The 21,774-nt window shown below is 42.4% G+C and overlaps 1 protein-coding gene across 1 annotated transcript in view; it reads left to right on the top strand.

The window, feature by feature from the left end:
- Positions 1-21,774, top strand: part of PHIP (PHIP subunit of CUL4-Ring ligase complex) — a 293,959-nt gene that overhangs the window by 193,246 nt on the left and 78,939 nt on the right. The window contains exon 23 of the mRNA XM_084623628.1: positions 7,404-7,638. Within this exon, the coding sequence (XP_084479754.1) occupies positions 7,404-7,638 (235 nt within the window). The remainder of the gene's footprint in view (positions 1-7,403; positions 7,639-21,774) is intronic.

Below are 21,774 nucleotides of genomic sequence, written 5' to 3'. Positions count from 1 at the left end.
CTCACTGGGCTGTTAATGTTAATTTTCAATAAGTCTTGGAGCACTAGGGAAGTTCCAGAAGACTGAAAGAAAGCTAATGTTGTGCCAATTTTTAAAAAGGGTCAATGGGATGACCCAGGCCTGTCAGTATGTTGTGGATCCTAGGCCCGGTAATGGAGTGGCTGATATGGGACTGGAATAATAATGAATTAAAGGAGGATGATATGATTAATGCAAATCAATATTAATTTATGGAAAATAGATCCTGGCAAACTAACTTGATATCTTTTTTTAAATTAGATTACAAGCTTGGTTGATTAAGGTAATAGTGTTGATATAATACACTTAAACTTTTGAAAGACATTTGACTTGGTACTATGTGACATTTTGATTAAAGAAATTAGAATGATATAAAATTAACATGGCACAAATTAAATAGATTAAAAACTGGATAATTGATAGTTCTCAAAATGTAATTGTAAATGTGGAATCATCATTGAGCAGGTGTGTTTCTAGAGGGGTCCTGCAGAGATTTGTTCTTGGACCTACTCTAGTTAACATTTTCATGAATGACTTGGAATAAAACATAAAATAATCACTGATAAAGTTTGCAGATAACAGAAAATTGAGAGAGTGGTAAACAATGAAGAGGACAGGTCATTAATAGAAAGTGATCTGGATCAATTGGTAAGCTGAGTGCAAGCAAAAATATATTTTTTAATATGGCTAAATGTACATATCTAGAAATAAAGACTGTAGGCTGTACAGGATGGGGGATTCTATCCTGGGAAGTAGTGACTCTGGAAAAAGATTTGGGGAGGGTAGGTGGATATCTGGTGAACATGAGCTCCCAATACGATGCTGTGGCCAAAAAGGCGAATGCGATCCTTAGATGCATACACAGGGGAATCGAGTAGTAGAGAGATTATTTTGCCTCTGCATTTGACACTGGTGCAACTGCTGCTGGAATACTGCATCCAGTTCTGGTGTCCACAATTCAAAAAAGAAGTTGATAAATTGGAGAGGGTTCAGAGAGGAGTCATGAGAATGATTAAAGGAGTAGACAACCTACCTTATAGACTAAAGGAGTTCAATCTATTTATTTTAATAAAGAGAAGGTCAAGGGCTGACTTGATTTCAATCTGTAAGTGCCTACATGGGAAACAAATATTTAATAATGAACTTTTCAGTCTTGTAGTAGAGTGGGGTATAACACGATCCAATGGCTGAAAGTTGAAGCTAGACAAATTCAGACTGGAAGTGGGGTAAATTTTTAACAGTGAGTGTAATTAACCATTGGAAAAACTCAGTAAGGGTCGTTGTAGTGGATTCTTCATCCACTATTTTTAAATCAAAGTGAATGACAAATCTAAAGTATTGTCTGTGATGGAATACACCCCATGTTCACACCCGACACCCTATTGTAATAATCTTTGTACAAAGTATGCTTTGTAAGGTACCATTTGAAAACTCATAATTTGCAGGTCAGTATTGTCCTGGTAAAATATGTGTGGCAACACTGCATGTAAAGTTATAAGATTCCCCTGTATGATTTTATTAAAACATGTTCCAAACACCGCAGCCCTGCCAAGGCAGAAATCAAAGGGGTGTCCTGCACAAAGGAAGGTATGTGTGCTTGCCTTTGGCCTTGTCTACACTGCAGAGTTTTGTTGGCATGTTCACGCTACACTCCCTTTGTTGGCAGAGCATGTCCACACTTGGGGCACTAGCATTGACAGTGAGAGCAGTGCACTATGGGTAGCTATCCCACAATTCAACTTGCCACCTTCTGCTGCTAGATTTTGTGGGAAGGCGGATTGGATCACAGCACATCATGGGTCCTGGCTCAACCTCCCATGATGCATTGCTTTCCATCCCAGCATTCCATGTGATTCAATTTTTGGTTCATGGCATTTATCAATGGCCCTTGTTTGCTGTTTACCCTGCCATCTCTGTGAAAGGATGGATTCTGCACTGTTCTCCAATGCTCTGCTAGCTATCAGTAACACATCGCAAATGGCAGTGTAGGTAATCGTGAAGTTCCTAACTCAACAGGATTCACACTTGCCTGACGTGCTGTCTGACATGGATAGGAACAACATTAGATTACTTTTGGCATTCAAGGAACAGCTGAACATGGTGGACCGTTGCTTTTGGGCTCAGGAAACTAGCACTGAGTGGTGGGATCATAGTCCCATGAAGGTCTGGGATGACAAACAGTGGCTATAGAATTTTCAGAGGAGGAAAGCAACCTTCCTGGAACTGCGTGCAGAGCTTGCCCCAGCCCTGTGGCACAAGGACACCTAAATAAGAGCTTCCCTCTCAGCAGAGAAGAGCATGGTGATTGCTGTATGGAAGCTGGCAACTCCAGACTGCTACCAGTCAGTCGCGAATCAGTTTGGAGTCAGGAAGTCAACCATAGGGTCTGCATTAAGGCAAGTGTGCAGGACCATTAATCGCATCCTGCTATGAAGAACCATGACTCTTGGCAATGGGCATGAGATAGTGGATGGCTTTGAATAAATGGGTTTCCCTAACTGTGGAGGGACAATAGATGGCATGCATATTCCAATTTTGGAACCAGACCACCTTGCAATAGGAAGTGGTACTTCTCCATATTGTTGCAGGGATTTCTGGATCACCGCAGGTGTTTGACTGGCATCAATGCGGGGTGGTCTGGAAAGGTGCATGACGCATGTGTAATAAAATCATAGAAGATTAGGGTTGGAAGAGACCTCAGGAGGTCATCTAGTCCAACCCCCTGCTCAAAGCAGGACCAATCCCCAACTAAATCATCCCAGCCAGAGCTTTGTGAAGCTGGGCCTTATAAATCTCTAAGAATGGAGATTCCACCACTTCCCTAGGTAACCCATTCCAGTGCTTCACCACCCTCCTAGTGAAATAGTTTTTCCTAATATCCAACCTAGACCTCCTGCACTGCAACTTGAGTCCATTGCTCCTTGTTCTGTCATCTGCCACCATTGAGAACAGCCTAGCTCCATCTTCTTTGTGTTGGTAAGGGTGAAAAGTTTGCTCAGGGGTGCACTGCTGAGGCACGCTGCTGGAACGCTGATTTTGAGCAGCCAGATACCAGGGCTATTTGAAGGGCACAACAGGGGGCAGTTCGAATCAGGGAGGCTTTGAGGGAATACTTTGAAATTGAGAATTAGTAATTTATATTATTAAGCTTGGGACTATAATGCTTAAGGAAATCGAGTTTTGCTAGGAAGCACTTGTGATTTTTGTGGCCTAGGATTCTATCTAAGCAAATAATTAAACTGCGTGTGTATGTGTTGCTGCCACCTGCTGTCACAATTTGCAGGAAACAAATAAAGATTACTTATCATTCAAAAACTTGGCTTTTATTGCACCGAAACAACCACCAAACACACACACACACACACACACACACACACACACACACACACACACACACACACACACACACACACACACACACACACACACACACACACACACACACACACACACACGCGCTTGGTGGGAGAGGAGACACCAGGGGAGGCGGACTTTCCGAGCTGAGTATGTTTCAGGTTGAGGGGCTGACTGGAAGTGAGGACAGCCAAGCCCTAAGATACAACCGCATTTGCTCCAATCCCTCAGACAGAGACAAGCACCTACAAGATCTTTATCAATCATTCTCTAAACTACAATACCCACTTGGGGAAGTGAGGAAACAGATTGACAGAGCAAGATGGGTACTCATAAGTCACCTGTTACAGGACAGGTCCAACAAGGAAAATAACAAAACACCACTGGCCATCACATACAGCCCCCAGCTAAAACCTCTCCAGCACATCATCAACAATGTACAGCCTAACCTGGAAAACGATCCCTCACTCTCACAGACCTTGGGAGGCAGGCCAGTCCTCGCTTACAGCCCCCCAACCTGAAACAAATACTCACCAGTGACTACACACCACAGAAACACTAACCCAGGAACCAATCCCTGTAACAAACCCCATTGCCTACTCTGTCCCCATATCTACTCTAGCGACACCATCATAGGACCCAACCACATCAGCCACACCATCAGGGGCTCATTCACCTGCATATCTACTAATGTGATATATGCCATCATGTGCCAGCAGTGCCCCTCTGCCATGTACATTGGCCAAACCAGACAGTCTCTATGTAAAAGAATAAATGGACACAAATCAGACATCAGGAATGGTTACATACAAAAGCCAGTAGGAGAACACTTCAGTCTCGCTGGACATTCAATAACAGATTTAAAAGTAGCCATCCTTCAACAACAAAAACTTCATAAACAGACTTCAAAGAGAAACTGCAGAGCTACAATTCATTTGCAAACTTAACTCCATTAATTTGGGTTTGACTAGGGACTGGGAGTGGCTGGCTCACTACAAAAGCAATTTTCCCTTTCTTGGTATTGACATCTCCTCATCAATTATTGGGAGTGGACACATCCACCCTGACTGAATTGGCCTTCTCAACATTGGTTCTCCACTTGTAAGGTAACTCCCTTCTGCTCATGTGCCAGTATATTTATGCCTGTATCTGTAATTTTCACTCCATGCATCTGTAGAAGTGGGGTTTTCAACCCATGAAAGCTTATGCCCAAATAAATCTGTTAGTCTTTAATGTTCCACTGGACTCCTCGTTGTTTTTGTAGAAAGTGGAAAGTAATGCACAGGCAGAGTTTGGGGAGGGCATGAGAAAGAGTTTTGAATCTGCTGAAGGGGAAGGCCACATCTGCAGAAGCACAAGGAACAAAACACAGAAGCATGATTGTTAAGTACACGCACACCTTTGAACCAGTCTATTAAAATACACCTTTAGTAACATATCAGTCACTTTCTCACTGACCCTTGACAAGCACACATGTTGGCGAACACCCCAAGCATGGTGAGTTTACTCCTGGGCGGGGGGCATTTTCCATGGATAGAAAAGCAATATGAAAGGGCCACAATGCAGTCAACTAGGAACAATATTCTAAATTTTCCTACCCTTTTCCACAGGCCAAAACTTATAGCAGATATCTCATTCTTGAGAGGAAACAACGAAGCAAGGGTGCATCTACTGCACACTTGCAGCTTCCAACCGAGTCCCTATGCTTCTCACCTGTATGCCACTTTGGTCCCTGCTCAAATGATTGCAGAATGGCATGGGAAAGTTTCCTTCAATGAGGGAAGAAACAAAGGAGCTCTGCTAAGGAACCTTTGGCAGAGGATTGCCGAGTACCTCTAGGAAAGTTTCCTAGAGATCTCTCTAGAGGATTCCCATGAAATCTTGGTGTACATCAACATCCTGTTATGTCATACTGCTTAACTGCACAGGGAAATGTCCAGCACACAGAAACAGCCTGCCTTGTACATTTCTATGCCCTCAATCCACTTCCAACCTACACAAAGCAAAACAGCTTTTATAAAGGGAAGTTATGCGTCACCAATGTATTAACGTTCTTCGAGGGTATCAGCAACAACGTGGATAGGGTGATCTAACCAGTTTAGTGTAGTTGGCTTGATAAGGTCCCTCATCAAAAGCTCTTAAGAAAACTAAGTAGTCATGGGATTAGAAGGGAAGGTTCTCTCAGTGATCAGTAACTGGTTAAAAGATAGGAAACAAAGGGCAGGAATAAATGGTTATTGTTCACAATGGAAAGAGATGAGTAGTAGGCTCCCCCAAGGATCTGTACTGGGACCTGTGTTGTTCAGCCTGTTCATTAATGATCTGGAAAAGGGAGTGAATAGTGAAGTGGCAAAGTTTGCAGATGATACACAGTTTTTCAAGATAGTTAAGTCAAAATCTGACTGTGAAGAGCTACAGGGAGTTCTCACAAAACTGGGTGCCTAGACAACAAAATGGCAGATGAAATTCAGCATTGATAAGTGCAGAGTAATGCGTATTAGAAAAAAATAATCCCAATTACACATATATAATGATAGGTTCTAAATTAGCTGTTACCCCCTCAAGAAAGAGATCTAGTAGTTATCATGGATAGTTCTCTGAAAACTTCAGCTTAATGTGCTGCAACGATCACAAAATCTAACATTGTGTTAGGAACTGTTAGGAAAGGGATAGAAAAGACAGAAAATATCATTATGCCACTTAATAAATCCATGGTGCATGTATACCTTGAATACTGTGTTCAGTTTTGGTAATCCTATGTAAAAAAAGAATATACTGGGACTGGGAAAGTTTAGAGATGATCAAGAGTATGGAATGGCTTCCATATGAGGAAAGACTAAAAAGATTAGGACCATTTAGTTTGAGTGGTGTGGAAAAACTGAAAAGAGAAGTTTTATTTACCCTTTCCCTCAATACAAAAACCAGGGGTCATCTGGTGAAATTAATAGGCAGCAGATTACATACAAAGAATAAGAAGTTTATTTTTTCACACAATGCACAGTTAACCTGTGGAACTTGTTGCCCTGTGATGTTGTGATGGCCACAACTGTAACTGGGTTCAAAAAAGAATGGGGTAAGTTCATGGAGGATAGGTCTATCAGTGGCTATTAGCTAAGATGGTCAGGGATTCAACCCCATTCTCAGGATGAACCTAAACGTCTGACTGCCAGAAGGTGGGAGAGGAAGATGAGGTGGATCACTCCCAAATGCCCTGTTCTGTATACTCCCCCAAAGCTGTGGTACTGGCTACTGTTGGAGACAGGATACTGGGCTAGATGGACCATCGGTCTGACCTAGTTTGGCAGTTCTTACGTTTGAAGATTGGATGTTTTTCTAAAAGATATGCTTCAGGTATTCTGTTGGGGAAGTTCTATGGCCTGTGTCAGACTAGATGATCACAGTTGGTCCCTTCTGGCCTTGGAATCTCTAATATATAGAGTCATCTTGAAGAACTCTGGTTACAAGTAAATATCTGTCATGTACTGGTGTACCTGATACATGCCAGGAGGATAGGTTCATGTTATGTAATTTATTTAACAAAATACAGATCTTTCTGAAAGATACGTTCTTCCTCATACTGTAGTTTTGGGCTTGATGTAGAAATTGAGTGAGGTTCTTTGTCTTGGGTTGTATGCCATAGGTAAAACTAGATGATCAGTGATCCCTGTGACTTTAAAATCTGTGAATTTATGGGCAGTCCCACTGGTAAAAGAGGCTAAAAACCAGTAAAGGAACGGAGTTAAAATTGTTGGCAGAACCATAAATATGAATTTCCAGACATCCTAGAATGTTTTAAATTGCAGCCCTAATTTACAGTCTCTTAAAATATTATGGGTTTGTATTCCTTTTTTAACTGCAACTTTTTAATAGTGTTACTATTACAGCCTTAACTCCAATCTTAACAATCTTGTCTGGGGTTATATTAATATTGTATAAAGCAGTTTACTCTGAATTTGCTTTGTGAAGCAATTTGTTCTTTGCTTGATTTTTAATTCCCTTCCTTCCTTTGTCCCTTCATTCACCAACTCTAGTGAATACTCCAGTGATTACTCGGACTGGACCGCAGATGCAGGAATTAATCTGCAGCCACCAAAGAAAATTCCTAAACTTAAAACCAAGAAAGCAGAGAGCAGTTCAGAGGATGAAGAGGGGATTGAGAAACAGAAACAGAAGCAAATTAAAAAGGAAAGGAAAAAAGGGAATGAAGATAAAGATGGACCGACAACATCACCAAAGAAAAGGAAACCCAAAGAGAGGAAAAAAAAGGTTGGGTACATTTTATAGCTTATAGGGCACTTATTCTTAGTATTGTGAGAGGCATGAGTAGATTTGAACATGAGTTTATGCAAACCCAAAATACTTTTTAATAATTTGAGAACACATCTTACATTTTATTTATGCAGATATTGATTATCCCGAATGTTATCCCAAATTGATTATCCCAAATAGCCATTGTAAGGTCTCCACATAATGCTTTTTCTTCTCCTGAATTGGCTCTGTAATGGTTATTTTTATTATGATCTGAATTTGAGGTGTTTCACCTCTTGAATATATTGGTGTCCCTACAACCAGGAGTACAATCTTTGCTGTGACTGTGCCACTTCATGACCATTTTATGATGCTCGAGAAGATAAAGCAGTGCTGCTATTAACTGGGAGTATAGAGGCCTTGTAGGACGGCGCTTAAGGAGCCTGGCAAGAAAATAGTATTAAGTGTGGATCCAGGTATAAAATGTTGAAGATCATTCTCAACAGGAGTCTGTGCTAAGTAGTACAAGATAGTAGGTGGCAGTCTGCTTGATCTGCAGCAAGCTTGCATTAATCAGAATAAACCAATTTCTGTTGCTGATTTATCTAGGTATTTATATCACACTCCTCTTCTTGGCATAAAAACACATCTATGATATGATTGTGGATGAGACCTTGACTTCGCATATATTTGGGAAACTTGGCTGCATAACATTTTAACCAGGTATCTCCTATTGGGTACTCAGTTGAGTATGAATCAAAAGAGGGATAGAGAGATGTAGCCACATTAGTTATATCTGGCTGCATGCAGGAGGGCTTCCATTCTAAAAGTATGTCCATCTGGTGTGTGACTCTTGGATGGAGTTAAGATAGGACTTGTGTTGCTGTATAAATTACCCCGTTGCATCTCTGAATTCTTTGTTGAGCTGACTGAGTTCCTCTCTATGGTGATGGTGGAGTTGTCAGAATTTTTTTTGAGGTGACTAGTTTTCATATGGATAATGACTTTTCTCTGTTAGTTCAAGATTTCAGGACTTCTATGATTATGGGACTCTTAAGTGGCTTCTGGCATACATATGGCTGGTCACCTTCTGGATCTCAGTTTTGGGCTTGGGGAGCAGGGGAGTAAAGGCTATACATTTATCATGGACTAAACATTCTTCCATTTTGGGGCAAAGGGCATGTTTTATAGGTCACTCTTTAAATGTTAACAGAACCAGTTCAGCTCTCTGACTGGAGCATACACTAAATAAGAGAGAACACTACACTGAGGGTTTGGTATAACACTGTAGTCTTTTTTTGTCCTCAGCTATTGGTTCAGTGGCCCTTTCCTCACCCTCTTTCCTGGCTTCATTTTCACAAGTTACCATGATGTATAGAAAATCTGTTACAAATGAAAAGGGTAAAGGACTAGTAGTTAGTAGTATTGTTCTGAATCAGACTGTGGTATAAAAGTATTTCTAATCTTACACCACAATTATTCAGGAGATGAGGAAATCTTCATTTCCACTGTAGTTTCTGTAAAGTTACAGTTGCAGGTCAATGGAACTGTTGCAGGGGCGAGCAGACTTGTTAATTCAGGTGATGTCATCTTGTTTACAGAGTTGAGCATTTTGGACTGTGAGGATTTTCACAATGGTTAGAAAATATCACTTAGACAACTCAGACAGAATCTGCATTGGAAACATCAAGTTGGGGATGAGGGACAGATGAAACTATTCTTCTCTGCTTGAATTTCAGACACTGTAGTTTATTGAGGTTCTGTTGGATGTTGCGTCCAAAACCCAGGTTATAATTTCTTGTCTGATGCAGGCTAGCAAAAGGTGGAATGAATTATGATGCCCATTATTAGAGGAGATTGTCAGTGTCTCATAGGAGGGGAAAGTACTAGCATCTCTTATAGAACCTAATGTTAAAATCATTTTTAAGAAACCATCTCCCAGCATGGCCAGTCTCTCCAATTATTTTCCTCTCTCACATCTCCCTTTTATGAAGAGAAAGGATTGTTAAGGATAGGTGGCTGATTTCACTGTTTGCTTTATCTTTGCTGATAGTTCAGTTGATATTAGTCAGTTATTGCATCCAGGCAGATTCTTAGGCATGTTGACCCACCTTTGATACTGTTTACTGCATGTTGTGAAACCTAGCAGCAGTAGATGGAATTGCTTGAGTGGCTTTAATACTTGGTTTTGAGGTCTCAGAAGGTAGTTTTCGTCATCTGACCCAAGAGCTCTCTCATACACACACACACACACATGCTGTTCATTGTGAGTAGAGACACTTACGAGGAATTGGGTAGGTGGAGTGTGCAGTGGTGCTTTATATACAGAAGAGACAAAACTTAGTCTCCATTTTATCAGATCAGGTTATGGAGCTGTCATTTACCCAGTCTAGATAGAATTTGGGGCTTGCATGAGAACTAACTTGGTTAGGACATGACCCAAATAAGACAATGAGGGTACATCTATGTGGCAAGCAGAATCCGCAGCAGCAAGTCTTAGAGCCTAGGTCTACAGAATTGGGCTTGAGCTATGGCACCAAAAATAGCTGTGTAGAAGTCCACCCCTCTAGGCTTTGGAGCCTAACCTCCAGCCTGAGTTTGAACCTCTACACAACTATTTTAAGTGCCGTATCATGAACCTGAGTCTGTAGAGTCAGGTTCTGGGACTCTCTGCCACAGGTTTCTGCTTGTCATGTAGACATATGCAGAGAAACTAAAATCTATCATTATGCATATATAGTTTATTTAAGAAGTGGCTATCAGCAGGGCATATTCATTGAGGTGTCCTAACCTCTGGAATTTACTCCCTCTTCATCACTATCTTTTCTTTCACAGAGCTGGGTTTTGTTAACTCTCAGGACCTGCTGCAAGACCTATATTTTCTCTGAAGCCTTTTCTGTGTGGGTTAGAGTAAACTGGATTAAATTTTCATATTTGATAGTAGGTTGAAAGGATCCTTATGTGAATATTGTTCTAATGCACGTGTTAGTAGAAATAACTTCAAGTTCATGGGCTTTATCAGATAAGTGCTTTTTTGAAAATTAAAATAGACATAAATTCTTTGATTATGGTCAATGTGTCTGTTAATCTGGGTGCACATGGACCCCGTGCGTGCTAGACTGGATTTTTTTTTAATGTATTTTATTTTATTGAATAGAAATGTCCATTGAGGCCATGTATTCACCCTATATTGCCTTTTGCTCTCGTAAGAGGGCAAAAATGGCAGGGCACCTATGACCTTCCTGTAGCGAGGTTGAAGACTCACTGGCATGGCGCCTCCTGCTGGTCATCCTGGGAATTATCTCTTTTCCAGCTCTGGAGCACCTTCTGTTGGCTGGTGTGTCGCCTGCCTCAGGCCCCCGTGTCCCTCGCGGACCCTGGTGCCCTTTACCTTGGTGTTCTTCCCCAGCAGTACCCCTTGCTCTAGGTCTCCCCTCCCAGGGGAACCCCCAGCCCTCTAAACCCACCTTACTGCAGTGGCTACTGCCACTCGTCATCTAGGCCCCAGTCACTGTGGCAAACTGCAGTCTGTAAAGGCCACTCATCATGGGCAAAGGAGTCGGACCAGCTGCCCCTGCCTAACCTCAGGCTGCACCTTTGCAAGCCCAGTACCTACTTTGGCCTTTAGCCAGGCCCACAGCCTGGGGATTTGCCAGGCTGGAGCTCCCCAGCTCCTCTTGCCTTTCCCCAGCACTGCTCTACTTCTGGTACCGTGAGCTCCCAGGCAGCTAGGCCCTTCCCACTCCAGGGCTGCAGTGAGACTCCACCAGCTTCTGGCCCACAGCCCTCTCATCAGGGCCAGCTGGGCCCTAATTAAGCTGGCCACAGCGGTGGCTGCTTCCCCAATCAGCCTAGCTTGGCTGCTTTTAACCCCTGCTTATTGGAGTGGGGCAGGCACCCCACTACACTTCCCTCAGTTCTGTCTTGCTGTCCTTGGCATCAAGAAGGAATCTAGCTGGCGTTCAACCCATAGACTTAACTTCAGCGAACTATCTCAAAATCATATACAAATCTTGAGGTTCTTGAGTGTCTCTGGATTAAGTTTAGAAGTGTGAGCAACAAGAGTGTTGTAGTGGTGGGAGTCTGCTATAGACCACCAGACCAGGGGGATGAGGTGGACGAGGCTTTCCTCCAGCAACTCGCAGAAGCTACTAGATCGCACGCCCTGGTTCTCATGGGTGATTTTAATTTTCTGCTGGGAGAGCAATACAGTGGTGCATAGACAATCCAGGAAGTTTTTGGAAAGCGTAGGGGACAATTTCCTGGTGCAAGTGCTAGAGGAGCCAACTCGGGGGGAGCTTTTCTTGACCTGCTACTCACAAACTGGGAAGAATTAGTGGGGGAAGCAAAAGTGGACAGGAATCTGGGAGGCAGTGACCATGAGTTGGTTGAGTTCAGGATCCTGACACAGGGAAGAAAGGTAAGCAGCAGGATACAGACCCTGGACTTCAGGAAAGCAGACTTCGACTCCCTCAGGGAATGGATGGGTAGGATCCTCTGGGAGACTAACATGAAGGGGAAAGGAGTCCAGGAGAGCTGGCTGTATTTCAAGGAATCCCTGTTGAGGTTACAGGGACAAACCATCCCGATGTGTCGAAAGAATAGTAAATATGGCAGGCGACCAGCTTGGCTTAACGGTGAAATCCTAGCGGATCTTAAACATAAAAAAGAAGCTTACAAGAAGTGGAAGGTTGGACATATGACCAGGGAAGAGTATAAAAATATTGCTCGGGCATGTAGGAATGAAATCAGGAGGGCCAAATCGCACCTGGAGCTGCAGCTAGCAAGAGATGTCAAGAGTAACAAGAAGGGTTTCTTCAGGTATGTTGACAACAAGAAGAAAGCCAAGGAAAGTGTGGGCCCCTTACTGAATGAGGGAGGCAACCTAGTGACAGAGGATGTGGAAAAAGCTAATGTATTCAATGCTTTTTTTTGCCTCTGTCTTCACTAACAAGGTCAGCTCCCAGACTGCTGCGCTGGGCATCACAACATGGGGAGTAGATGGCCAGCCCTCTGTGGAGAAAGAGGTGGTTAGGGACTATTTAGAAAAGCTGGACGTGCACAAGTCCATGGGGCCGGACGAGTTGCATCCGAGAGTGCTAAAGGAATTGGCGGCTGTGATTGCAGAGCCATTGGCCATTATCTTTGAAAACTCGTGGAGATTGGAGAAAGTCCCACATGACTGGACAAAGGGAAGAAGGAGGATCCTGGGAACTACAGGCCAGTCAGCCTCACCTCAGTCCCCGGAAAAATCATGGAGCAGGTCCTCAAAGAATCAATCCTGAAGCACTTACATGAGAGGAAAGTGATCAGGAACAGTCAGCATGGATTCACCAAGGGAAGGTCATGCCTGACTAATCTAATTGCCTTCTATGATGAGATTACTGGTTCTGTGGATGAAGGGAAAGCAGTGGATGTATTGTTTTTTGACTTTAGCAAAGCTTTTGACACGGTCTCCCACAGTATTCTTGCCAGCAAGTTAAAGAAGTATGGGCTGGATGAATGAAAGTGGGTAGAAAGTTGGCTAGATTGTTGGGCTCAACGGGTAGTGATCAATGGCTCCATGTCTAGTTGGCAGCCGGTGTCAAGTGGAGTGCCCCAGGGGTCGGTCCTGGGGCCGGTTTTGTTCAATATCTTCATAAATGATCTGGAGGATGGTGTGGATTGCACTCTCAGCAAATTTGCGGATGATACTAAACTGGGAGGAGTGGTAGATACGCTGGGGGGCAGGGATAGGATACAGAGGGACCTAGACAAATTGGAGGATTGGGCCAAAAGAAATCTGATGAGGTTCAATAAGGATAAGTGCAGGGTCCTGCACTTAGGAAGGAAGAACCCAATGCACCACTACAGACTAGGGACCGAATGGCTAGGCAGCAGTTCTGTGGAAAAGGACGTAGGGGTGACAGTGGACGAGAAGCTGGATATGAGTCAGCAGTGTGCCCTTGTTGCCAAGAAGGCCAATGGCATTTTGGGATGTATAAGTAGGGGCATAGCGAGCAGATCGAGGGACGTGATCGTTCCCCTCTATTCGACATTGGTGAGGCCTCATCTGGAGTACTGTGTCCAGTTTTGAGCCCCACACTACAAGAAGGATGTAGATAAATTGGAGAGAGTCCAGTGAAGGGCAACAAAAATGATTAGGGGTCTGGAACACATGAGTTATGAGGAGAGGCTGAGGGAACTGGGATTGTTTAGTCTGCGGAAGAGAAGAATGAGGGGGGATTTGATGGCTGCTTTCAACTACCTGAGAGGTGGTTCCAGAGAGGATGGTTCTAGACTATTCTCAGTGGTAGAAGAGGACAGGACAAGGAGTAATGATCTCAAGTTGCAGTGGGGGAGGTTTAGGTTGGATATTAGGAAAAACTTTTTCACTAGGAGGGTGGTGAAACACTGGAATGGGTTACCTAGGGAGGTGGTGGAATCCCCTTCCTTAGGAGTTTTTAAGGTCAGGCTTGACAAAGCCCTGGCTGGGATGATTTAGTTGGGATTGGTCCTGCTCTGGGCAGGGGGTTGGACTAGATGACCTCCTGAGGTCCCTTCCAACCCTGATATTCTGTGATTCTGTGATTCTTCAGTACCACGTTCTTTCTTTTATTTTTATTTCCCTAGTCTGTTGTAGTGCTTGTCACACTGAAAGCTGTTTGCAGACTCCCCTGAACAGTGCTCCATCTCACATACAGACCCTCGTAAAAAGGTACTTATAATAGTGAGCTCAAAACCCACAGACTTCAACCTTATCCATCTTATGATGGGCTAATTACATTAAAAGACATACGTAGCAGATGCCTGTTCTGCTTGGGAGAGTCTTGCCTCCTAAGCAGATGCTTGGTCTGCTGCTCCTTCTCTGCAAGAACCCAGAAGTAGAGGGATATGAGGCTGAAGCTCCACCTTCTGGAGAAGTCTATGAGAGTGGCATCCGATCCAGAAGAGCCGAGCTTGAAGACTTCTGCAGAGGAAGTGGCACAGAAGCCACACTTAATGTTGACATCAGCATTGGTGCCACCCCCAGCACTGAAACAGTTGACAGGCCTGAAGTTGAAGCAAGGTGCTAAAAAGGGCTGCCCCAAACACTGGGGCAAGAGCTCAAGAAGGTACCCTGGCACCTCCTGAGGCTATTGTGGGGACCATCTTTTCAGGCCTTGGAGTTGGTCCCAACCTTTGCAGAAGAGGAGTTTCACTAGCAAAACCTCAGTTGCTGAAATACAGAGAGGAACGAGATCCAAAGGCCAAAGATCCCTCTCACTACTAGGTTTCACAACACTGTGTGTTAAACAGCATCAAAGGCAGGTCAATATACATAAGAATCTGCCAGGATGCAAAATTTGATCAATATCATCTAACAATCAGCAACCAACCCCAGATGAGACTGTAATCTCCACACCAGTACCAGCACTGGAAAATTTCATGGCCTTTCAAGAGCTGCTGGTGCAGATTGCGGACACCTAGGACACTGAGACTTTGGTCATCTGTGAGAAGACTCACAAGCTATTTAAAGTTTTGTCAGCCATTGGTCTCTCCAGGATTGCTCCTCCCCATAAATGTAGACCTCCTAGATCTGGCAAGAACTTTTGTGGCAAACATGAGCCACTATAAGACCCACAAAGCATGCTGAAAAACAGTACCAGGTACCAGGGTGGATTTGATTTAAATCAAATTGATAGTCAGGAAGACTCAATTTAATCATGGATTTCTACATAAAAGTGCATTCTTGTTGGTTGTTATAATCTTAATACATATTCTTCGCAACTCAGAGACAGATGTAGGTTTCATTTTTAGAAGGTACACACCATACATTTTTAAACAGTGGTTTATTCTGAAAACTTTTCAGGTTAGTTTTACAGCTATATCAGAAAATGAATGATTGTTTTGTTATTTATTTACCAAAGGTAATTGAAGCAGATATTTATGAAGTCTTTGGGAGTCTTTGAACTATCTCCAGTTCAACAGGCTAATCATTAATATTTGGAGGATTTTCTTGCCATGCTGTATTAGGAGAACATCACCAGCCAGACATTTAAATTGTTTTATTTAACCAAAACAACAACGTTATGTATTCTGGATTTTTTTCAGCAGAAAACACATAATATTTTAACAAAACAAGCATATGAATTTTTGCATTTAGTTAAATATTCAGGTGTTTTAAAATCAGGTTTGTTTTTGTTAAAATTGTTTTTAACTAACATAGTTAAATGAAATACTTTTCTTAAAAAAAAACAACAAAAATTAAATCAACTATGTTAGCCGGGTCAACATGAGAAACTTAAAATATTGGCTTTTGCAGCTAACTCAGTCGTCTTCAGCTTCATTTTCCTGTTTGTTCATAATCTGGAAAAGAAAAACAGGTCCCAAACTATTTCTCAGTTTTGAATGAATTAGTGCAAAGGAAGAAAATATTCTATCTACACCAGCCAAAGAAGCTACTGCTGTTAAGTGAGATTATCACTTCAGCAGTCTCTGAATCCAAGTGGTTAAGTGACTTCCACCAGTTCACTGGTGTGATGTTCTTTAAAACATCATCAGCAAACATATATTTCTTGAATGCTTCACCCTTAGCTCTGAAGTTTTTTATAGTTGGCATTATGGAGAGGAGGGATGATTGCTGGATGTCCATGTCATAGCTAGCTCCTCTTCTTCAGTAGTTAAGGTTTGACCCTGGTACCGAGTATTGAGAATATTTGCAAGAAAATTACCTGGAGATAGTGCTTGTCCCATTTGGTTTTTTAATGCTTGTAATTTAACTCTGTCATTGTATATTTCTCTTTTTAAGGTCTCCCTCAGTTCCTTCCAAATTTCAACAGCATCAGCAATAAAACAGCTATTTCTCTGCATTTTGTTCAAGGCTTCAGGGTACTCAGCATGTGTTCAACATTTCTTTTAAGCCCGATGTTGAGAACTTTGGGCTGTGACAGTGCCATCTATTTTTTCATGATTTTGTTTACAAACTGTTGTCAGATTAGGCCGGTTTTTGATATAGTGCTCAGAACAGTCCACTACTGAGTTCCATCGCACGTCTCATGGGAGTTAACTTGGTTTCTCCCACTTTTTTCAGAGCAGCTGCTGCAAAGTGGTTGTTACGGAAGTATTTTGCAGTTTCAACAACATTAGTCTTTATTTCTGGAACACTGAAGTCTTTGGCTAGAAGGTGCATCAAATGAGCACTGCAACCGTTTATTAGTTTGGGACTCTCTTTACTCTCTTCTAAATAATTTCTTCTCATCTTGGATACATTTGCAACATTGTCTGTGACCAAGCTGCATACTAGACACTTGAATTTTTTTTCACAGTTTATTATAACTTTTACTGCTGCTTCTTGTAAGTATTCTGCTATGTGTACATTTCCTGATGCATCAGTTGTTTCTGTAAGGAAGACACTCCCTTCTTCTGTTGTCACACGAGCACAACACATACAACGGGATCATTGCGAACATTGCTCCACCCATCAAAACTCAGGTTAACAATTTTACCGTCTAGAACTTTTGCACACTGCTCAATTTCTCTTTCATACACTTTGTCCAGCAATTTGCCTGTGACATCTGCTCTGTTAGGTGGACTGTATCCTGGTCTTAATGACTGAACCATGTTAATGAAGTGTGGGTTCTCAGTCATACAGAAAGGAGAGTTTGTTGCATAATCAAACCATTACCTCTTTTTGTAATCTGCTGGTTCTTATCACAAACTTTTCTATGGTTGTTTCTGGATGATGGAGGTTTTTTTTTCTTTTTGCAACAGGTGAGATATACTGTGGCTATGTGACATACATGATGTGACCGAAACACTATCATTGGCAGATAACTCTGAAACTATAGAAAATGATGGTGATCTTGAAGGTGGATAGTTTTCAGAATTCTGTATGTTGAGGATGGATTCTCCTAAACAAAATAACTCAATGCAGTTATTTAATTATTATTACCATACTGCTTATTTAGTATTACTCATTGCATTCACTGCCACTCAGTACTACTTTAAAGGTGAAATTGTATAAGGAAGATCTGCCTATTTCAGCTATTTATTTTTTACCACGACTGCATCTAAAATGATAGTACCATAGAGTAACAACTATATTTTTTGCTCAAACATGAGAATTCAAGAATAGTCCAGAAGGAAGACAGGCAGTCCTTAAGAAAGAAGTATGAAATAAAAAAGTTTACTAATCTGAAGATCCTGCATGTTCAGATGTTTCATCATTTTCAGCGCAGCTTCCTTCTGACAAGGAACACTTCTCATGATGTTGTTTCATTCGGGCTACCAGGCCTTGTATTTCTTTGTTGCACTGTTTGCATTTTGCACGCATGCCTCTTACCCACAGGCAGAGGAACTTCATTAAAATATTCCCAAACTGGGTCTCTTTTTACGGCCTGCTGCCATTATAGGTTTTCCCTTCTAGTGAGAGAATGGCATGGTAGATCTCAAATCAATGAAGGCTACACTTAAAAAGACCTCAAGACTTCTGGAATATGCTGCTCAAACAGTTTCACTTTTGTTTCTACTGCCTGTCCCTCCTTCTCACATTTATCTCCAGACTTCTTCTCCTTGTCCAGATCTATTCTGCCCGCAACAATCTTCTATTCATTGAACTTTTTGAAACTTTGCACTTTTAGAGAGAGGTAAGGTATTGACTCTGTACAAAAATGTTCAGAGGGACAATAGGGTTGAGGTCTGTTATTTCTCACCTCTATATTTTATTTATTTGTTTGTTTGTTTGTTTGTTTTTTTCATTCATTTTAAAAACATTTTTGCTGTTAGCAAGCATGTTATCTCTGGAGACACACATCCAGTTGGAGAACTGTAAAACTGAGCATTTCTGATGGTATCTTCTAGACTGAGCACTGAGTCCCATTGGGTAGGTAGAAAGATTAACCTAAATAATCTATACAGAGGCCCCTGGAGCCCCATAAATTTGGGTCCCTAATCCATGAACTGTTGGAACACATTTACAAAACTTTTCTTAAACATTACATGAAAATATTATCTCATACTATAGCATTAGAATTTATAATCCCTATTCCATGATGAGATATGTATCTGAATTAAAACTATCTTTAGATAGGTTTTTTCAAAAAAACCTGATTTAAATAAAAAAAACTTTTTTTTTTTTTTATTAAAAAAAAAATCATTGATTTTTTATCCACCGTGTCAGGTACCCCTCTCAGGATTCAAGCACTTTTTAACACCCATCCCAACTCTGGCTCCCTGCTGGTCTTGTTTGTCCAGGAGATATTGAGATCCACCTAGAACACACCTAACAACAAGGATCCCAAACACTTAGATCTGTTTGGAAGAAATTCATACTCATTGGCTTGCTACAATTGAGGGTGGCCAAGTGCCAGGCATTTCTGGCCAAATGCAACTTTTTAGCATGTGACAAGATTACACCTTTCCTGGCCAATGTCCATCATGAAAGCAGAGAGGAGCTGAAAGACATTATAATAGCAGGCCAACTTGTGGCCATAATGGCTCTACAGCAGTGGTTCCCAAATTTGTTCTGTCACTTGAGCAGGGAAAGCCCCTGTCGGGCCGGGCTGGTTTGTTTACCTGCCGCGTCCGCAGGTTCGGCCAATCGCGGCTCCCACTGGCCGCGATTCGCTGCTCCAGGCCAATGGGAGCTGCTGGAAGTGGCAGCTAGTACGTCCCTCAGCCCGTGCTGCTTCCAGCAGCTCCCATTGGCCTGGAGCAGCAAATCGCGGCCAGTGGGAGCCGCGATCGGCTGAACCTGCGGACGCGGCAGGTAAACAAACCAGCCCGGCCCGACAGGGGTTTTGCCTGCACAAGTGGCAGAACAAGTTTGGGAACCACTGCTCTACAGGTAATGAATATGTCTGACATCACTGGCAGGTCTATGGCCACTGCAGTGACCATGCAGAGTGTGGCGTGACTCCAAGCTTCGGGTATCCCTCACAGGCACAAGCAATGGATTAGGACTTGCCCTTTTAGTGCTTGGAGCTGTTCAGCGAACTAACGATAGTTCCTTACACTTGTTGAAAGATTCCAAAGCAACTTTACACTTTCTGGGAATCTACATTCCCCCACCCTATTGAAAGGCATCAACTATCACACCAGCAGAGATTGCATACTATATCTAAACACAGACACCCAGAGTACTTGTACTACAACATGGGGCGTCAGCTCCCCTCGACTTTAGCCCCACACTCTGCCGTAATGACCTGTCAGCATAATTGAGAGGATGGTCAAGAGCTGCATAAGAACCAGTCCTCAGAGCATGACCTGCCTTGCCCCTCCACTGGACATGGTCTTGTTATAACCTCAGACAGATGGGTGCTGGAGATCATAGTCCATGGCTACCATATCTAATCCTTTTTGTCTGCCCCCTACCAACTCCCCTTCTTTGTCGCTCTTCAGGGACCTTCTCATGAGAGCCTGTTGCAAATTTAAGTGACCTCATGGCTTTGTCTAGGAGCCAAAGTGCAAGTAACTAGACTGCTGGTGTACTGAGACCACAGCCTATTGTGCTGACCCATACTGAACCTCACTGGGCTTATTGTTTCTGTGTATTGGTCTGCTGTCTCTTAGATTGTGAGCTCTTCGGGGCAGGGATTGTCCATTTTTTGTTCTGCACTTGTATAGCACCTAGCACTGTAGGGTCCTGATCCATGACAGGGGCTTTTAAATGCTACGATAATAATGAAATAATAATAATACAGAGAGAGATTCTTTTGCTCCTTTTATTTCCTTGTTCTGAAGAAGAAAAAAGGAGTTCTTTGTCCTATCCTATACTTAAGGAGACTCAACAAACATGCATGCAGTCTCAGATTCTATTCCTGGGGGAATTCTGCACCAAAAAATTCAAAAATTCTGCATATTTTATTTGTCAAAATAATGCAATATAATCACTCCCATTTCATTTAAATAAATTACCAAAATAAACTACCATACAGAAAAAAAATCATAATAACTGCTCAGCATTTCCTAAACAAATGAAAGTTAAGTTCCAAATACTTGGTAACCAAGACCCTGCATTCCAGTTATAATCCTGGATTTTCATTTAAATTACATTACTTTTATTTTGGTGTTTGGTATTCTGTAAAGTAGACTGTTGCTTTAAATTGCTCAGACTTTTGTACAGTTTTGCTAATCATTGTCCTGTATTTTTTTAAATGGATAAGTAAAATAGATCCTGAGCTGTAATCTAACCCCATTGTGTCTCTTTGGCACAGGAAAAAAGGGAGAAAGCAGATAGACTTTCCTAGCTGAGGATTCCGTTACTATCATTTACAGTAAGGCTCCTTTACATCACTCTGGCAAGTAAAGGAGCCTTAATCGACTAAGAATGGGAACAATTAACTAACAATGGGAACATTAGCAGCCTGCCTGTTTAGTTGTTACAGGAGTAAGGTTTAGGAGGGTAATGCTTGCCTCTGTCAAGTTCATAACTGGTTTGCAGTTCTCAGCTTCCACCCCTGAGGAAATACCTAAGATTCACAGTGCGGCCTTACCATTACCCATACAGGGTTTTGCTTTTCAGATTCTCTCTGATGCTGACTGTTAACCAAGTTTCTGGCCTTAGTCTCTAAGGTGCCACAAATACTCCTTTCCTTTTTAAGGAAGGAAGGAATCCCTGTCTGCCCCTGTCTAAATGACTGGCTGATCAGAGGCAGGTCCCAAGAAGAGACAGCTCTGGATTGCATTTTCTCCCTATTCTTTCCCTTAAAACTCCTAGTGAAGTATGTGAAATAATCTCTTGTACTAGCTCAGACAGTAGAGTTCATAAGTGCGGTGCTTAACTCCAGTTTGGTGAAAGCTTTTATGCCAGAATACAGGTTCTGGTCCCTTCAGTCAACAGTGTATGATCTGCAGAACACTGTGTGTGTGTGTGTGTTTGGGCCATTTTGGTCCTTGTGCACATACGTGTGATGCAGCTTGCCAGGCTTTGCCTGCAGCCATTACAGTGGTGGCTGAGGATGGAGTATATCCCGTCCACACACCTTATGACCAAACAAATCACAGCCTTCCCCCCCCCCCCCCATTCTGCAGGAACTCAAGTGATGGCTATATCTTTTGAATGTAAGAAAAGGGATATCCTTCTTGTTCCCCTTCGCAATGATGATGCTGGAGAGATGCAGCAGGGACAGACTGGGGTGCCCACTGGAGCCATCTGAAAATGCAAGGTTCAGGGTCTCAAGATTATCTAAAACT

This window comes from Lepidochelys olivacea, assembly GCF_965140295.1.
Source record: "Lepidochelys olivacea isolate rLepOli2 genome assembly, chromosome: 3".
NCBI classification, from domain to species: domain Eukaryota; kingdom Metazoa; phylum Chordata; order Testudines; family Cheloniidae; genus Lepidochelys; species Lepidochelys olivacea.
The sequence above is the reverse complement of the archived record's forward strand: the minus strand, read 5'-3'. Positions and strand labels throughout refer to the sequence as shown.